Consider the following 16,574-nt stretch of genomic DNA (forward strand, 5'->3'; position numbering starts at 1 on the left):
GCCAGTTAAACCATGCAGTCCTGAGCCTCTGGCACGTTATCCAGCAAGAGAGAGTCGACCTCCAGGGTACCTGAAGGATTTTGTAGCTAAGTAGTGGGTACCTCTGGTGAGACTGAGTGATTTCTATGGGGCAGAATAAACCCCCATAGGGGATTTTATGGGACACATGATGTGATGTTACCCCCTGGTGGTTAGGCGGGGGGGCGTGGAAAAAGCAAACAGATCAATAAAGGCTAGGCTTGGAGAACACACGCTGGACATACGTCTCTCTGTTTACTTGTCATTAGTTAAGTCAGAACCACTTAACTCTACAGTAATAAGACCTGTAGCAGAGAGTAACAGACTGTAATAAGACCTGTAGCAGAGCGTAATAGACTGTAATAAGACCTGTAATAGAGCGTAACAGACTGTAACAAGACCTATAAGAGAGCATAAGACTGTAATAAGACCTGTAACAGTGTGTAATAGACTGTAATAAGACCTGTAACAGAGTGTAATAGACTGTAATAAGACCTGTAACAGAGTGTAATAGACTGTAATAAGACCTGTAACAGTGTGTAATAGACTGTAATAAGACCTGTAACAGAGTGTAATAGACTGTAATAAGACCTGTAACAGTGTGTAATAGACTGTAATAAGACCTGTAGCAGAGCATAATAGACTGTAATAAGACCTGTAGCAGAGCGTAATAGACTGTAATAAGACATTGTTAAAAGTGCGATACAAAAAAGTTTTAATTGAAAATTGTATTTTACTAGTTAAAGAGTAATCTTTAATGGTTAGAGTCTGACTCCTAACCCTAAGGTTGTGGGTTCGAGTCTCAGGACGGCAATACCATGACTGAGGTGCCCTTGAGCAAGGCACCAAACCCTCCCAACTGCTCCCCGGGCGCCGCAGCATAAATAGCTGCCCACTGCTCTGGGTGTGTGTTCACGGTGTGTGTGTGTTCACGGTGTGTGTGCACTTTGGATGGGTTAAATGCAGAGAACGAATTCTAAGTATGGGTCACCGTACTTAGCTGTATGTCACGTCACTTAAAATCATTTCTAACACTATAATTTGCAAATGGTGTGCTTATTGATACCGCCCTCTAGAGGAACCATCAGGAACTACAGGGGAATTTTGTCCCTCTATGTTCATCTTACAATAATAATAAAATAATAATAAACAAGGTGTCAGACCAAATTATAAAGCATTCACCTGTTACACCTCAAAAACCTCAATCAGAACTTAATAGAAGGGTCAAGTGGTTATTTTAATTATTGCCCCCAGGCTATACTTTAAAATGAAATAGATTGCTGATTAGTAACAGTGCTGTTTATGTGATCTGCAAAATTGTGTAGAATTTCAATTATATGTTGCAGAACTTATATAAATGATATTAGAAACAGGTCCAGATCCAGTTGAAGGAAAATGTCTACAACATGAGAACTGAAGTGAGCCTTCACTCTGCAGTACACAGAGAACGTTAAAGATTAAATGCTGACACACATTTGCTGACTGATTTTAGCCTTTTAAAGAAAATCCATTTTTAAATTAAACCTCTTTTGACCTGTAGCTCCATTTTGACCTGTAGCTCCCTACATTACCCACAATGCCTTTCAGCCATGTGCCAATATTGGTGCACTGGGGTTTGTCTCTTAAGTCAGCTCTTGCTACAGAGAGTGATTCTCTGTGAAATCAGAGCTACACACAACGGTAAATTCTGAAAACCAGAAATTTCACGTGGTTCAGGGTTTAGTTTTACTGTCAATTCTACGCTCCAGGTTCGATGGTCAACAACGACGACTTTCAGATACAAATAAAGCTTTAAAAAGCTGGAGGTGGAGCCTAATGGGGCGGAGTCATAATAAAGTAAATAAATTAATTAAATTCACACAAAACAGAGACACAAAAACTCTTAGCTGATCGAGTGCATACAGAAAAAGAAGGTTTATTATTAATAAAAATGGTTTTGCAAAAGCAAGTCTTACATTTATCTACTCATCTAAAATAAATGTTTTATTCTGTTATATAATTTACATGCCTGGACTGACTGCCTTTACACAAAGACTTAATCATTGCACAAAACATCAACCTGGAAAGAAAGAAGTAGAAAAAAATAAATACAACAAAACAACTGCTTGTCTGCTGATACGGTGCCAGTGCCAGTCCTGGTGGTGGGGCTTATTCAGAACCTGTGAATAATGAGAATGACAATGAGACACTCAACTAAACACGAGGACCAAAGAAGTGAGAGCTTGTGGGTGATGATGTGAGGAAGTCAAGCTGTTTGCTGCTTTGTTATTGTAACAAACGGCTAAAAGAAAGTTGCAGAATTACTGGTCCAAGGACCAAACTGTACAGAAGCCATATTGTTAATCCTAATGCGCAGTTACAGGTTCAGAATAAATAAGTAATCATGATGCACTGCAGATGAACGGCGCTCGGTAAATTAATCCCTAACCGGATCCCAGAACCAGCACCGGCTCCACTGGGTCAGAGGAAAAGAGGTAAAAAGTAATCCAGCGCTAATCCCACCATCTATAAACCCTCTAAGCACACGCATCATCCGTGTTTCTCAATGAGCACACGTGGAGTTTTACATTCCTTTAGTCAGATCAGGTTTTTTTTAGCTTGCTGAAGTGTAACGCTCCCAAAACGCTGTTTCTCTAAAGAGGCTCATTCCCAAGACCGTAGGACAGAAAACTGCCAGTGTACTGTGTGTGAGCCTGTTTATAACTGCTAAAAGTCCTCGTGCTACTAACACGTGTCATCTGTAAGGAGACATAAACAACAGCACACTGGGTTACTGTACAAAAAGGAAATAACAGCTGTGAACAGATCACTCACCGTGCTACCAACACCACCACCACCACTTTGTCTTCTTTGGGGATTTATCAGGTGGATGACGCTACAGAGAGAAGAGCAGAACTCAGAAACACAACAAAAAACAACCACCATTTCAACCACCTTTTTGTGTTATTTCAGTAAAATAAAAAACAGATCTTTAAGTTACTACTAGACAGAGGTGGGAGTAAGTCACACATGTGCAAGTCACATGTAAGTCTCAAGTCTTAACCTTCAAGTCTCAAGCAAGTCTGAGTCATTTTTTGTGAGAGTCAAGTCAAGTCAAGTCACTGCTTTATGTCAAGCAAGTCAAGTCAAGTCGTAGCTTGAGTCAAGCAAGTCACTGACAAGTCATACATATGTTTGATGATTTAACTAAATGTATGTATTAAACAAACTTAAATCTACAGTATTTATGGACTATGATAGTTTTATTTGCAACAACAATGATTATATGCATTTATTTTTAAAAGGTGTCCACATACAGGTGAGTTGTAAATACAATAAAAATCTAAAAATGAATAAAAATCAAAACTACAAAGAATAAGATGTAAATGTAACTGAAATAAGGCCAACATAAAAGCATGAAAAGTTTCAATATGCCTCAAACATGGCAGAAGACCATGGAAAAGTAGATATATAATAAAGTACAATGGTGTCTATGGAACTAAATGGCATTTTTGAACAAGTATTCCCCTTTAATGGGACATGAACACATCCTTACATTAGATCCTTCCTTTTTAACAACAGAATAACAACAACAATCAATCATGTCAACCAAAAAACGTAAATTATTGAATCCCACAAACCTTGAAGTGAATTAACTATTGGAGAGAGAGAGAGAGAGAGAGAGAGAGAGAGAGAGAGAGATGATTGAAGTGAGTGTAATTTATTAATTAAAGGAATAGTTCACCTAAAAATGAAAATTCTGTTATCTTTTTCTCACCCTCATGATGTTACAAACCTGTATAAATTTCTGTGTTTTGATGAACACACATGTAGATATTTTGAGGACTGTTTGTAACCAAACCATTTATGAGCCCCATTCACTTCTATAGTGGGAAAAAAGAATACTATGGAAGTGAATGGGGCTCATGAAGGGTTTGGTTACAGACATTCCTTAAAATATCTTCCTCCGTGTTCATCAGAACAAAGAAAATTATACAGGTTTGTAAAATCATGAGGGTGAGAAAATTATAAAATATTTTTTTTTATTTTTGGGTGAACTATCCCTTTAAATTGAATGTGTGTGAGTGTGTGTGTGTGTGTGTGTGTGTGTGTGTGTGTGTGTGTGTGTGTGTGCATGCGAGACAAGAATTTTGCTGCGCTTGCAACTCTGAGGTTTTTTATTTTTATTTTTTATTTATTTATATTTATGTTTTTTATATATATGTGCATCCCCATAAACGATCCAGACGCTTTTCACTCAAAGCCTAACACTGAAGACCAATTATAAGTGCTATTGTATAACAGCTGACATTTCCACATAAACAGTGACCAAACATTTACACTACATTGCACTTGCAAAAAATTAAATTTGATAGAACTTTGTCATTCAATTGTGAGCGATGTGGTCGCATTCTGCTGTTCTTCTCTTCTCATCTTGCACAAAATCCCGGTACCCGAACTTAATTATTTTTGGTGTAGCGCCTTCCATGTTTCGTCACAACTGTTAAGGTTTATTAGTTAGTGCGCGCGCTCCCTCTGCTTACCTGCTGCGTCACGTGGTTAGATTACGCACTTGCTTGCGTTTAAAAACAGATTTAAAAACAAAATAGACAAAAAAGATAAAACAAAAACAAAAAAAAAACAAGTTATTTCGAGTCATTTAACTCAAGTCCGAGTCAAGTCTCAAGTCATGAATGTCAAGTCAAAGTCAAGTCGAGTCTTTTTTTAATATTTGTCAAGCAAGTCTCAAGTCTCAACTGTGCGACTTAAGTCCGACTCGAGTCAAGTCATATGACTCGAGTCCCCCATCTCTGCTACTAGAGGACACATTATAAACTCTGGAGACTCGAGTTCATCCCATTCCTGACCAGACCAGTTTCTACAAGCTAACCTAACAAGCTGCAGCAGTGGCGGCTGTTAGACTGTTCAATTCAGGTTTTTATCAATGTGAGCTTTTTATCAACTGACCTTCCCGCTCCACATGCACAGCATGCTGATAATGCTAAGGCACACGGACCGGACAGTCAGAGCTGGAGTCCACTCCCTTACAGTTAAACTGGACAGACGGATGTGTCCGTTGCTGTCAACGAACGGATGGACCGGAATGTTCTCGCCGGTAAACATGACCTGTATGACATTGAGGACAGAAGTCAAGATGGAGGGCACATGAAGAAGTGATCAAAAACAGTGTGTGCACTGATACTTTTGAGGTTCACCTGAGGAGGTTCAAATGGGAATCGGCTGCTAAACGTAAAGAGAAGCTGGAACTTCTGGCCCTCGTACAGGGTTCGAGGAAGGCCTTTCAATTCTATAACCCACCTGGACACAAGATGCAAGTGAGAAACTGACAAGAACAAATAAACACACTCATCAATGTGTGTAAGAAACCACTGCAACCATAACAGTGAAAACCATTCTGTATAAATCGTAAAATAAAACCAGAAACAAGCTCCTACTCTGTGATTGTATTCTGAACTCTTCTTTCTTTCAGAGTCATTCCTGGAGGTGGATCTTTCTGCAAAGCCAACCATTCCTTCTGCAACCGTCCCTAGAAACAGAAACAATAAATATAGAAACAATAAATATAGCTGAGTGCACAATTATGTACAACCCACCCCTTGGTACTAGCTGTAAGGAAGAAAAACACCACCAAGTTCTGATTCAGCAGTCAATCCTCAGTGTAATGTGCAGCTCTTAAAAGTTTGTGAACCACTTCAAGCTGCTCAGGTAGTTAATTTTCCAGTCTCCTTATTATCGAGTCTCACCATGGATAAATATTGTAATGTGGAGAAATATAAAACTGTGGAGATGATAGTGGACTTTAGGAAAGACCCCCCAGATTGGCTATTTATCCGTCATACAGAATCAGAATCAGAATCAAAATCAGGATCAGAATCAGGTTTATTGGCCAAGTGAGTCGACACACACAAGGAATTTGGTTCCAACTGTTTGTGACTCTCAAAAGTACAGAAATAAATAACACTATACTATACAATACACACATAAATAACACTATACTATACAATACACACATAAATAACACTATACTATACAATACACACATAAATAACACTATACTATACAATACAGACATAAATAACACTATACTATACAATACAGACATAAATAACACTATACTATACAATACACACATAAATAACACTATACTATACAATACACACATAAATAACACTATACTATACAATACAGACATAAATAACACTATACTATACAATACAGACATAAATAACACTATACTATACAATACACACATAAGTAACACTATACTATACAATACAGATGTGATACAATAAACAGAATGAGTATTAAATCTAAATACAGAATATATAACAGATCAGTTATGTACATAAAGTTTGAGAAGTGTAAATAACAATATTGTGTAATACAGTGATACCTCGAGATACGAGTGCTCCGACATACGAATGTTTTGAGATACGAGCTGTGATTCGACCAAATTTTTGGCTTGAGATACGAGCAAATTTTTGAGATAGGAGCATCCGAGCCGCTGAAACAAAGATCCCCAACATCCACGTGTGGTTCCCCGCCTCAGCTTCCCGCGTCTCACTTGGTTAAAGCCGCCTTTCCACTGCACATAAACAACGGCCGATTAAATGGAAATCATTCATTTCCTATGGAGAGTCGCAAAGGGGCTGCGTGAGGTGCCAACCATCTGCGGGTCCGTAATTTTCGGATCCGTTTTTAGCTTTGGATCCGTTAAAAAATTTGAATGGGAATTTCTATGAATGGGAATTTAAATGGTCGGGTAATATGGATGTCGTAACCGGATTGGTGCACGTCGTGGACAGCTGATTAACAGCTGATGCACGCTTGACGACGTGGCCTGCCATGCTTGATTTAAGTTCATTAATTTTAGTGAAGTTTAGTTAAGATCCATTTAAGTGTAAAGAAGCATTAAGAGTGTACGGTAGCGAGTAAGTGAACGAAAGAGAAAGTGTACGTATGAGACAAAATTCCTCCTGTTTAATCCTCCCTCAACCTCCGTGCGCATCTTCCGTAAAGTAAAACCAGTTTATTTTTTTAACCTTCTCTTTTATTACTGTATGTTTTTATACAATATTTGTCATTTATAAATACAGTACTGTACATTTTTCATATTCAAAACACATAAACAAAACAACTGGAGTGGAATTTTGCGAGCTGGAACGGATTAATGGGATTTCAATTCATTTAAACGGCGAAAATTGTTTTGAGATACGAGCAATTTGAGATACGAGCAAAGTCACGGAACGAATTAAACTCGTATCTCAAGGCATCACTGTATTATGCTTTTGTACAGTATACAGCAGCAGTAGTGTGTAATATATACAGATGATGTGATGACTGACAGTCCTGATAATGCAGCACTTCGTGGGCCCTATGCAAAAATTCCCCCTATTTCACTTTTTTTAATGATAATGTAAAATGAATAGCAATTTGTATATTAAAATTTACATTAATATAGACAGTGATTTAGTAACCACTTGTGAATTACTGCCTTACAGCATTGAACTATATCATGTATAAAATAGTATAACAACGTGTTATTTGCATTCATGTCATATTTTGATCATAATATGTCCTAACCTTTAAAATAGATGGAACAACTCAGTATCTTTTTATAAAAAATTGCAGTTTAACAATATTTAATTGAACTGTGTTTTATTTACAAATACAATCAAACATTAAACAATCAACATGGCATCATTTGTGATGTAAAACATTGCAGTATTTCCAAAAAAAGAAGAAAAAGTGCAAATAGCACCTTGCCTCAAAAGCAGATCTGGCTAAATCTAAAAAAAACAATAAACAAAATAAATACAAAAAAATTGGATGCTGATATTGACAACATTGCAAACATATTCACATTTAATCTCTAAAAATACTTCTCACACTTTCTGTGTTACTTCAGAGTTTAGTAGTATGATAAGAACATTTATCACATGCTTGGAAACAAGTTGTGGCTTATGGAAATAGAGACATTTGTGCAGCAACTTAGCAAGCATTTATTTTACTGACTAGCACTGACTAAAACAGATCAACATTGTGCAGTGCTTTAGATCTCACCTGCTCTCTTTAGAAAAAAACTTGTGAGGAGTTGTTTTCCCTCATTTTGTTTTCTTTTTCTCTCCTCCCTCTCCTTTCTTTGCTGATAGCCAGATTTTGGTTTTGACATCATGTGCAACGGCGGCGCGAGTATCGCGTCTCTCAACACCGGCGGAACACTCACAAACTCCCCTGTATCATCCACCAAGTCCGCGCACTCTCTACTATCCCTCACAGCCAATGCGCGCATTGCATCGCTTCTAGGCAACCAATAAAATTATGTCCAGACTGTGCATTGCTGCATGCATGCTCGAGGTGGGAGGGGTCTACGTAGATTTGTGTCAAAGCAGTGGAGAACTAGAAATAGCACATACGCATGACCGTCAAATAGATTGCGCAGATAATAAAATAATAACATTAATACAAATTATAAGATGATCGTCGAGGGCCCCTCACATGCCAGGGCCCTATGTACTCAGTCACCCTTTCCCCCCCACTTACGACGCCCCTGCTTATAGATATGAAGCTGATTGTGGAGAGTTTAAAGCAGGAGGGGACTTCACACAGCTCTAGTGATCTGTTGAAGATATGGGTGAAGATAAGAGCCAGTTGATCAGCACATGCTTTGAGGCAGGAGGGGGAGAGCCCGTCTGGGCCGGGAGCTTTCCTTGTCTTCTGTCTCTGAAAGAGACGATTCACATCCTCTTCACTAACTTCCTCTACACATTGACACAAATGCACACATAGCTCACCCCATAGAAACTGTGTCTGTTCCCCGAGCACTGAGATTCAAAAGTAATTATGTGAGACGTTCTCGAAATAATCTTACTGTAATTAGACCAGAAAAATGCCAAAGAAACAAACAAAAACAGTTCCTAGAGTTTGGGCTTCTGAACATTAGATCACTTGCACCCAAAGCACTTATTGTAAATGAAATAATCTCAGAAAATAGCCTTACTGCACTCTTACTGAAACTTGGATTAAACCAAATGACTACATCGGTCTAAACGAGTCTACACCATCAGGTTATATCTATAATCCTCGTCAGACTGGTCGTGGAGGTGGTGTCGCCACTATTTTTAGTGATTACCTTACTGTTACACAGAGAACACAGTATAGATTTAATTCTTTTGAAGTGCTCGTCCTTAATGTTACACTATCGCACATGCACACGAAAAAATCCCAGACGTCTCTTGCGCTAGCAAGCGTGTATAGACCCCCAGGGCCCTACACCAATTTTCTTAGAGAGTTCACAGATTTTCTTTCTGACCTATTCGTTAGCTTTGATAAAGCATTAATTGTAGGAGATTTTAACATTCATGTTGACAACACAAATGATGCATTAGGACTCACATTCATGGACTTACTAAACTCACTTGGGCTTAAACAAAACATCACTAGAGCAACTCACCGTCGTAATCATACACTAGATTTAATAATATCACACAGTATAGATGTCACTGATATAGATATCATTCCTCAAAGTGATGACATCACAGACCATTAAATCATAATGTACACACTACCTGTAGAACAGACTAACTGTGTCTCACCACGTTATCGACTCAGTAGAACTATTACTCCGACCACTAAAGACAGATTCACAAATAACCTGCCTGATCTGTCTCAACTTCTTACTGTACCCTTAAACACAAACAAAATCTAGATGAAATTACTAACAGCATAGGTGCTACATTCACTCGCACATTAGACACTGTTGCCCCAATCAGATTACAGAAGGGTAGAGATAAAACGCTTGCACCTTGGTATAATAGTCATACTCACACCCTCAAGAGAGAGACCCGTAACCTTGAGCGAAAGTGGAGAAAAACTAAATTAGAGGTTTTTAGAATTGCGTATAAGGAAAGTATGTCCAACTATAGACAGGCTCTAAAAGCTGCTAGGGCTCTGAGCACCTGAGCAAACTCATAGAAAATAAGCAAAACAATCCCAGGTTTTTATTTAGCACAGTGGCTAGATTAACAAACCACCAGAAATCCGAACACACTATTCCATCACAAAGTATCAGGAATAAAATAGGTGACACTCAACATATGAGAGCAACTAGTGACCCAGTCTCACCTAAGGCTCTAGACACACAACTACATTGCTTTGCAAGTACAGGACAGGAAGAGCTAGATAAGCTTATTACTAGAGCTAAATCAACAACATGTTCACTAGACCCCATTCCAACTAAATTACTGAAAGAAGTGTTAAATTGTAACGAGGCATCATAAGGCTGGGAATCCATTTGCAGCGTCCTTTAATGGTAAATACAAAGTCAAACAGGTGGGGTATAAATCGGAAAAACGAGGTAATCAGAGGACAGGCAAAATCGGCAACGGGAAACAGGCAAAAGGTCGGGACAGGCAGCAAACAATCAAACAGGTCAAAGAACAGAAACGGAGTCGGAAACAGGCAATCGGAAATACAGAAACGCTCAGAATGACAGTGAAAACACGTCGAGACTTCGCAATGAGGTCAAGTTCATGATGGCTTACATAACGTGGGAAGATAGACAGCAGCTGGCAGTGTAATCAGTTCTGGTGCGCTGGTCTGGGAGATGTAGTCCGGAAGTGGCTAAAACTCTGGTGATGCCTCTTTACGTGGCTCCTCAGGTGCGTGTGGTGCGGTGTCCGCAACAGAGCCCCCCCTGCAAGCGGCTCCCAACGCGAGAGTGCCTGCGGCATGGAGGCCGTCCTCGTGGGCGAGGAGTTGGTCTATCTGGATGCTGCTGATGGAAGTCCGTGATGAGCGAGGGGTCCAGGATGTCCCCCGCTTTCACCCTCGATCGTTCCTCCAGGCCGAATCCCTCCCACTCGGCCAGATACTCCAGGTAGCCCCTCCGGCGCCTGGAGTCGAGCAGCTCGCTGATCTGGTACACCTCTTCTTCCTCAAGCGGCGGTGGCGGCGGCTCGCTCGAACCGGCAATGTTCTCAGGACTACCCCTTGGCTCATCGACGGGCTTCAGAAGCGAGACGTGGAAGGTAGGTGCGATGCGGTAGGATGGGGCAGCGCGAGGCAGTACGAGACTGGATTAATCTGTTTGATAATTCAAAACAGTCCCACGAACCTGGGGTTTAATTTCCGGCAAGGCAGACGGAGGCGGATGTCGCGTGTTGAGAGCCAAACCCACTGGCCGGGTTGGTAGTCGGGGTGTTCCCGATGGTGCTTATCGGCTTGGCTCTTTTGCTTACGGACGGCTCTCTGGAGCTGTCGATGCGCTGCGTCCCACGTCTCCTCACTCCGGCGAATCCAGTCGTCAACGGCTGGCAGGTCAGTGGGTGTGTCGGACCATGGAAACAGGGGAGGTTGGTAGCCTAGGATGCATTGGAAGGGAGTCAGGCCGGTGGCGGGCTTGATCAGGGAATTTTGGGCATACTCTGCCCACATCAGATATTCGCTCCATTCATTTTGATTGTGTTGACAGTAGGATCGGAGAAAGCGGATGATCTCTTGGTTCAGCCGTTCGGTTTGGCCGTTGGATTGTGGGTGGTACCCTGACGTGAGACTGACGTTGATGTTGCGTCGCTGGAAGAAGGCTTTCCAGACGCGAGAAGTGAACTGGGAGCCCCTGTCCGAAACGATGTCCTCAGGGAGGCCATAAAAGCGGAACACACAATTACACAGTGTCTCTGCCATCTCGATGATGGTTTAAGATGACTGTGTGGTTATCGGATCGTGGTAGGTCTGTGATGAAGTCCACAGCAATATGGGACCAGGGCCGTTGCGGCATGGGGAGAGGTTGTAACAGTCCCGCTGGGCACTGAAGGGGTGAAGGGGAACGCTGGCGCGTGTTGGCTGCCGCTCCTTTCTCCTGCTTTGTTTGTTTGTTTGAATTATCAGACAACAGTTTTGGAGCATCGGAAGAGTGAACAACATTTCGTTTTATTGTACTGCGATGTGGGATTACGTTTTACTTTAGCTTTTTATTCCTAATTCTGAACGTCTGCCGCTGGAACCAACTCACCAACTGTAGAACGGAATTATTATCTGGCACATGATACCTACGCTAACTGTGGCGATGCTGGTATACTCCGGCGTAAGCGCTACTTACATCGCTCTTCAAGGCGCAGTTTTACATGTTCATCATCTGATGCTGTTTCCTATCCTACATTTCTTCGAAAACCCCACAGGTTTAAAGGTGTATAACCCTGCTGGGATTAACTATAACAATTTGTCTGTGCTCTCATATAAAGAGCGTACACGAGTGTTTTCTAAATCCCCGTGCCTGTTGAAATCAGCGTTTTTTAATGCTCGCTCTGTCAACAAGCTGTGACTATATCTGACATCATTCTGGAAGAAAAACTCGACTTTTTAAGTCTAGTCGAAACATGGCACAAACAATCGGACGGTCTTCTCTTTAATGAACTTACTCCTGCTGGCTATGGGTTATTCGATCTCCCGCGATCCACTGGTAGAGGTGGTGGTATTATTGTATTGTACAACCAGCAATACAAATTAAGACCCGTAACTGTTCCTCTGTTTTCTTCATTTGAATGTCTCCTTTTGTCAGTTTCCGAGTGTCACTCAACTGCTATAGCTACAGTCTGCCGGCCTCCTAAAGCAAACAAAGACTTCTTATCGGAGTTTGCGGATCTGCTGTCGTATATGTGCCTCAAATTTGAGAGAACTCTTTTTTTGGGGATTTTAATATCCAGATGGACAAAAAGGAGTCTGCTTTAACAAAGGATTTCTTGGCTTTGCTGGAGTGCTTTGGATTGTATCAGTCTGTTGACTGTACGACACATAACAAAGGACATATTTTAGACCTTGTGATATCTAATGGATCTTTTGTGTCTCAGTTGTCCACTATTGACTTATGGTTGTCTGATCATCTGGCAGTCTTTTTTGATATGTACATACCTGCTGCCAACACTGCCTCCTCTCGTATCTTGACATACCGGAAATGGAGGTCAATTGACCCTTCGGACTTTTCTGTTTTCATTGACTCTTCTCTAAGTAGTTTCTCTCCATCTGATTCTCTAGAGACAAGGGTCTCCATGTTAAACTCTGCTCTCTTATCTGGTCTGGACAGATATTTGCTCCTCTAAAGTCGCGCTCTGTTTCATTTGTACGTCCTGCTCCTTGGTATAATGAAGAATTGCGTATGATGAAGACATCTTGCCGTAAAATGTAGCGTAGGTGGCGTCTCTCAGGTCTGACTGTACATCATCAAATTTGGAAAGACTGCCTACAAGAATATAAGGCTGGTATTGTTTCTGCTAGATCTGATTATTTTTCTAACATGATTAACGACTATCAAGGAAATTCAAGACAACTTTTCAATTCTCTTAACAAATTGCTAAATCATAAAACTGTCTCTCATGTCACTCCTTCTGATCATCTCTGTAATAAGTTCCTGTCGATAATGTTCGTAGAGGTTTTTGTGCTTCTTCTTCATTGTCTTCTTCTGTTGTTTTTACTCCTTGTTATTCTGGTTCTATGTTTTGAACATTTTCTACATTTGACACGCATTGTCTTTCTGTAGAGGTTTCTAAAATGAAAGCAGCCACTTACCCACTGGTTTGTTTCAGTCATGTTTTACTTCTCTGGGCCCCATTGTTTTGAGCATTATAAATGACTCTCTGTGTACTGGGGTTGTCCCAACAGCTTTTAAAATGGCTGCGATCACCCCGGTACCTAAAAAGACAAAGACTATGAGAACCTTGCTAATTTCCGTCCTATATCTAATCTCTCTTTTCTTACTAAATTTTTACGTCATAGTTCTTCTCTGCGGACGACAGCTTACGGGAAAAATACGCACAGGGGAACATCTTGTTGGCGGGTCCCTGGCGTTGAGACAGCACGGCTCCGATCCCCGTATTGGAGGCATCCAGTTGTTGGAACGTGGCGCATGCTTCGGGGGACCAACTGAGGCGGGCAGGTGCACTCTTGGTCATAGAAGTGAGGGGTGCAGCGATGATACTGAACCCCCGGATAAAGTGGCGGTAGAAGTTAGCGTATCCTAGAAATTGTTGTAGTTCCTTGATTGTTCGTGGTCGGGGCCACTGTAGCACTGCCTGCACCTTAGCGTCATCCATGGCGACCCCTTCGGCGGAGATAATGTAGCCTAGGAAGGCGGTCGAAGTCTGGTGGAACTCACACTTCTCCGCCTTGGCGTATAGTCTATGTTGCATTAGGCGATGCAACACCGCCCTCACGTGTTGAATGTGTTCCCTCCTGTTTTCCGAGTAGATGAGGATGTCATCGATGTATACTATAACCCAGCGGTCTAGCATGTCACGGAAGACATCGTTGATGAAGGATTGGAAGATCGCTGGACTGTTAGCTAGGCCGAACGGCATGACCAAATATTTGTAGTGGCCCGCTTGGGTAGAGAAGGCGGTCTTCCACTCGTCACCTTCTCGAATTCAGATGAGGTTGTAGGCGCAGCGGAGGTCGAGTTTGGTGAAATACCGTGCTCGGCGGAGTTGTTCCAGGGCGGACGGGACGAGTGGCAGGGGGTACCGGAACTTGACTGTAACCTCGTTTAGGGCGCGGTAATCGATGCACGGTCTGAGGCCCCCGTCCTTTTTCTTGACAAAGAAGAAACCCGCCGAGGCCGGGGACACGGAGGGTCGGATGAATCCCTTCTTCAGTTTCTCCTCGATATATGTGTTCATGGCCGCTGATTCCGGCTGAGAGAGCGGGAAGATTCTTCCTCTAGGCGGTGTTGCGTGGGGCAGTAGTTCGATGGCGCAGTTTCTGGCGCGGTGTGGTGGTAACGCAGTGGTCTTGGTCTTGCTGAACGCCTCTGTGAGGTCCTGATACTCGGATGGAAGTTTGGGGATATCGGAGGCGGTCGGCTTGGTGTTCGCAGGGTTGAACTGGAGCGGATCCTCCGTGATTCGGTTATGTGAGGTGCACACTTTGCCCCAGCTCGAGATGGACAGGTCGGGCCAGGAGATGACAGGATTATGGAGTCTGAGCCAGGGTAGTCCGAGAATGAGGGCGTGTCGAGGAGAATGGATGATGTGGAACAAATGCGCTCATGATGGTGATTCCCCACCTGCAGGCTGAGTTCCTGGGTGAGGCGCGTGATGGGTCCCTCTCCAAGCGGCCGCCCGTCTATTGTCTCCACTGCTAGGGAAGAAGCCCAGGGAATTACTGGAACCTTATGGATGCGAGCGAAGTGCCAAGACATGAAATTCCCTGTTGCGCCTGAGTCGATAAGGGCGAGCAGTTGAATTCTTTCTCCGCGAACCTCGAGTTCTACACTAATCTGGGCGCAGTTTGGTGACTGATGTACTGCAGGATCTTGACTCACCGGGTTAGTATGTCTCTGAGGTGGTCTGGTCGGGCAGGTGGACAGTCTGAGTCCAGGCTCTCCACAGTAGAGGCAAAGGTGCTGGCGGAAGCGGTGTGCTCGCTCCTCCGGCGTGAGGTGCGTGAAGTCGACTTGCATCGGTTCGGGATTCTCTGGGCGCACAGCACGCACACACACACACACTCCCACACACACACACACTCACACACTCACGCAAATGCACACACACACACACTCACACACACACGCACACACACACACTCGCAGCTCTCTCTTTACAGGCTCCTGTCCGTAGATACAGACCTGTTCTTTAAGCTATGAACCATTAAAGAACACTTTTTCTGTGTTGATTGTGTGAGAATGTTGAACAAACCCCAAATAATTAAATATTAATGTTTTCTTAACTTTTCGCAAATTTTTTTATGTTCTGGAAAAGCTGCTTTGAGACATTGTTAAAACTGCTATACAAAAAAGTTTTAATTGAAAATTGTATTTTACTAGTTAAAGAGTAATCAAACAATTTTTTCTCTATCATTGTGATAACCTAAATTTCTTTTTGAACTGATTAATGGTTAGAGAGTCTGACTCCTAACCCTAAGGTTGAGGGTTCGAGTCTCGAGCCGGTAATACCATGACTGAGGTGCCCTTGAGCAAGGCACCGAACCCCCCAACTGCTCCCCGGGCGCCGCAGCATAAATGGCGTGTGTGTTCACGGTGTGTGTGTGTTCACTGCTGTGTGTGTGCACTTTGGATGGGTTAAATGCAGAGAACGAATTCTGAGTATGGGTCACCGTACTTAGCCGTATGTCACGTCACTTAAAATCATTTCTAACACTATAATTTGCAAATGGTGTGCTTATTGATACCGCCCTCTAGAGGAACCAGCGGGAACTACAGGGGAATTTTGTCCCTCTATGTTCATCTTATAATAATAATAATAAAATAATAATAAACAAAGTGTCAGACCAAATTATAAAGCATTCACCTGTTACCTCAAAAGCCTCAATCAGAACTTAATAGAAGGGTCAAGTGGCTATTTTAATTATTGCCCCAAGCTATACTTTAAAATGAAATAGATTGCTGAACAGTAACAGTGCTGTTTATGTGATCTGCAATTGTGAAGAATTTCAATTATATGTTGCAGAACTTATATAAATGATATTAGAAACAGGTCCAGATCCAGTTGAAGGAAAATGTCTACAACATGAGAACTGAAGTGAGCCTTCACTCTGCAGTACACAGA

At 42.0% G+C, this 16,574-nt stretch overlaps 1 protein-coding gene across 1 annotated transcript; it reads right to left on the bottom strand.

Annotated features, from left to right (window-relative positions):
• Positions 1–1,444: 1,444 nt before the first annotated feature.
• LOC132842887 (ubiquitin-conjugating enzyme E2 W-like) lies at positions 1,445–6,436 on the bottom strand. The gene is made up of 6 exons (XM_060865847.1): positions 6,413–6,436; positions 5,454–5,545; positions 5,214–5,316; positions 4,966–5,124; positions 2,138–2,177; positions 1,445–1,449 (listed from the first exon to the last, which is right to left on the bottom strand). The coding sequence occupies exons 1-6, from the start codon at positions 6,434–6,436 to the stop codon at positions 1,445–1,447; spliced, it is 423 nt and encodes a 140-aa protein (XP_060721830.1).
• Between the last annotated feature and the right edge of the window lie 10,138 nt (positions 6,437–16,574).

The sequence above is a fragment of the Tachysurus vachellii genome, chromosome 1 (genome assembly GCF_030014155.1).
Source record: "Tachysurus vachellii isolate PV-2020 chromosome 1, HZAU_Pvac_v1, whole genome shotgun sequence".
In the NCBI taxonomy this organism is placed as follows: domain Eukaryota; kingdom Metazoa; phylum Chordata; class Actinopteri; order Siluriformes; family Bagridae; genus Tachysurus; species Tachysurus vachellii.

Excerpts from the sequence above, each read along its gene's own strand:
- LOC132842887 (XM_060865847.1), bottom strand. The coding sequence starts at position 6,436 with ATGTCGGAGCACTCGTATCTCGAG. Across the intron at positions 5,546-6,412 it reads CGGAGCACTCGTATCTCGAG|GGACGGTTGCAGAAGGAATG; the intron begins GTATCACTGTAT and ends TTCTGTTTCTAG. Across the intron at positions 5,125-5,213 it reads TCCCATTTGAACCTCCTCAG|GTCATGTTTACCGGCGAGAA; the intron begins GTGAACCTCAAA and ends AATGTCATACAG.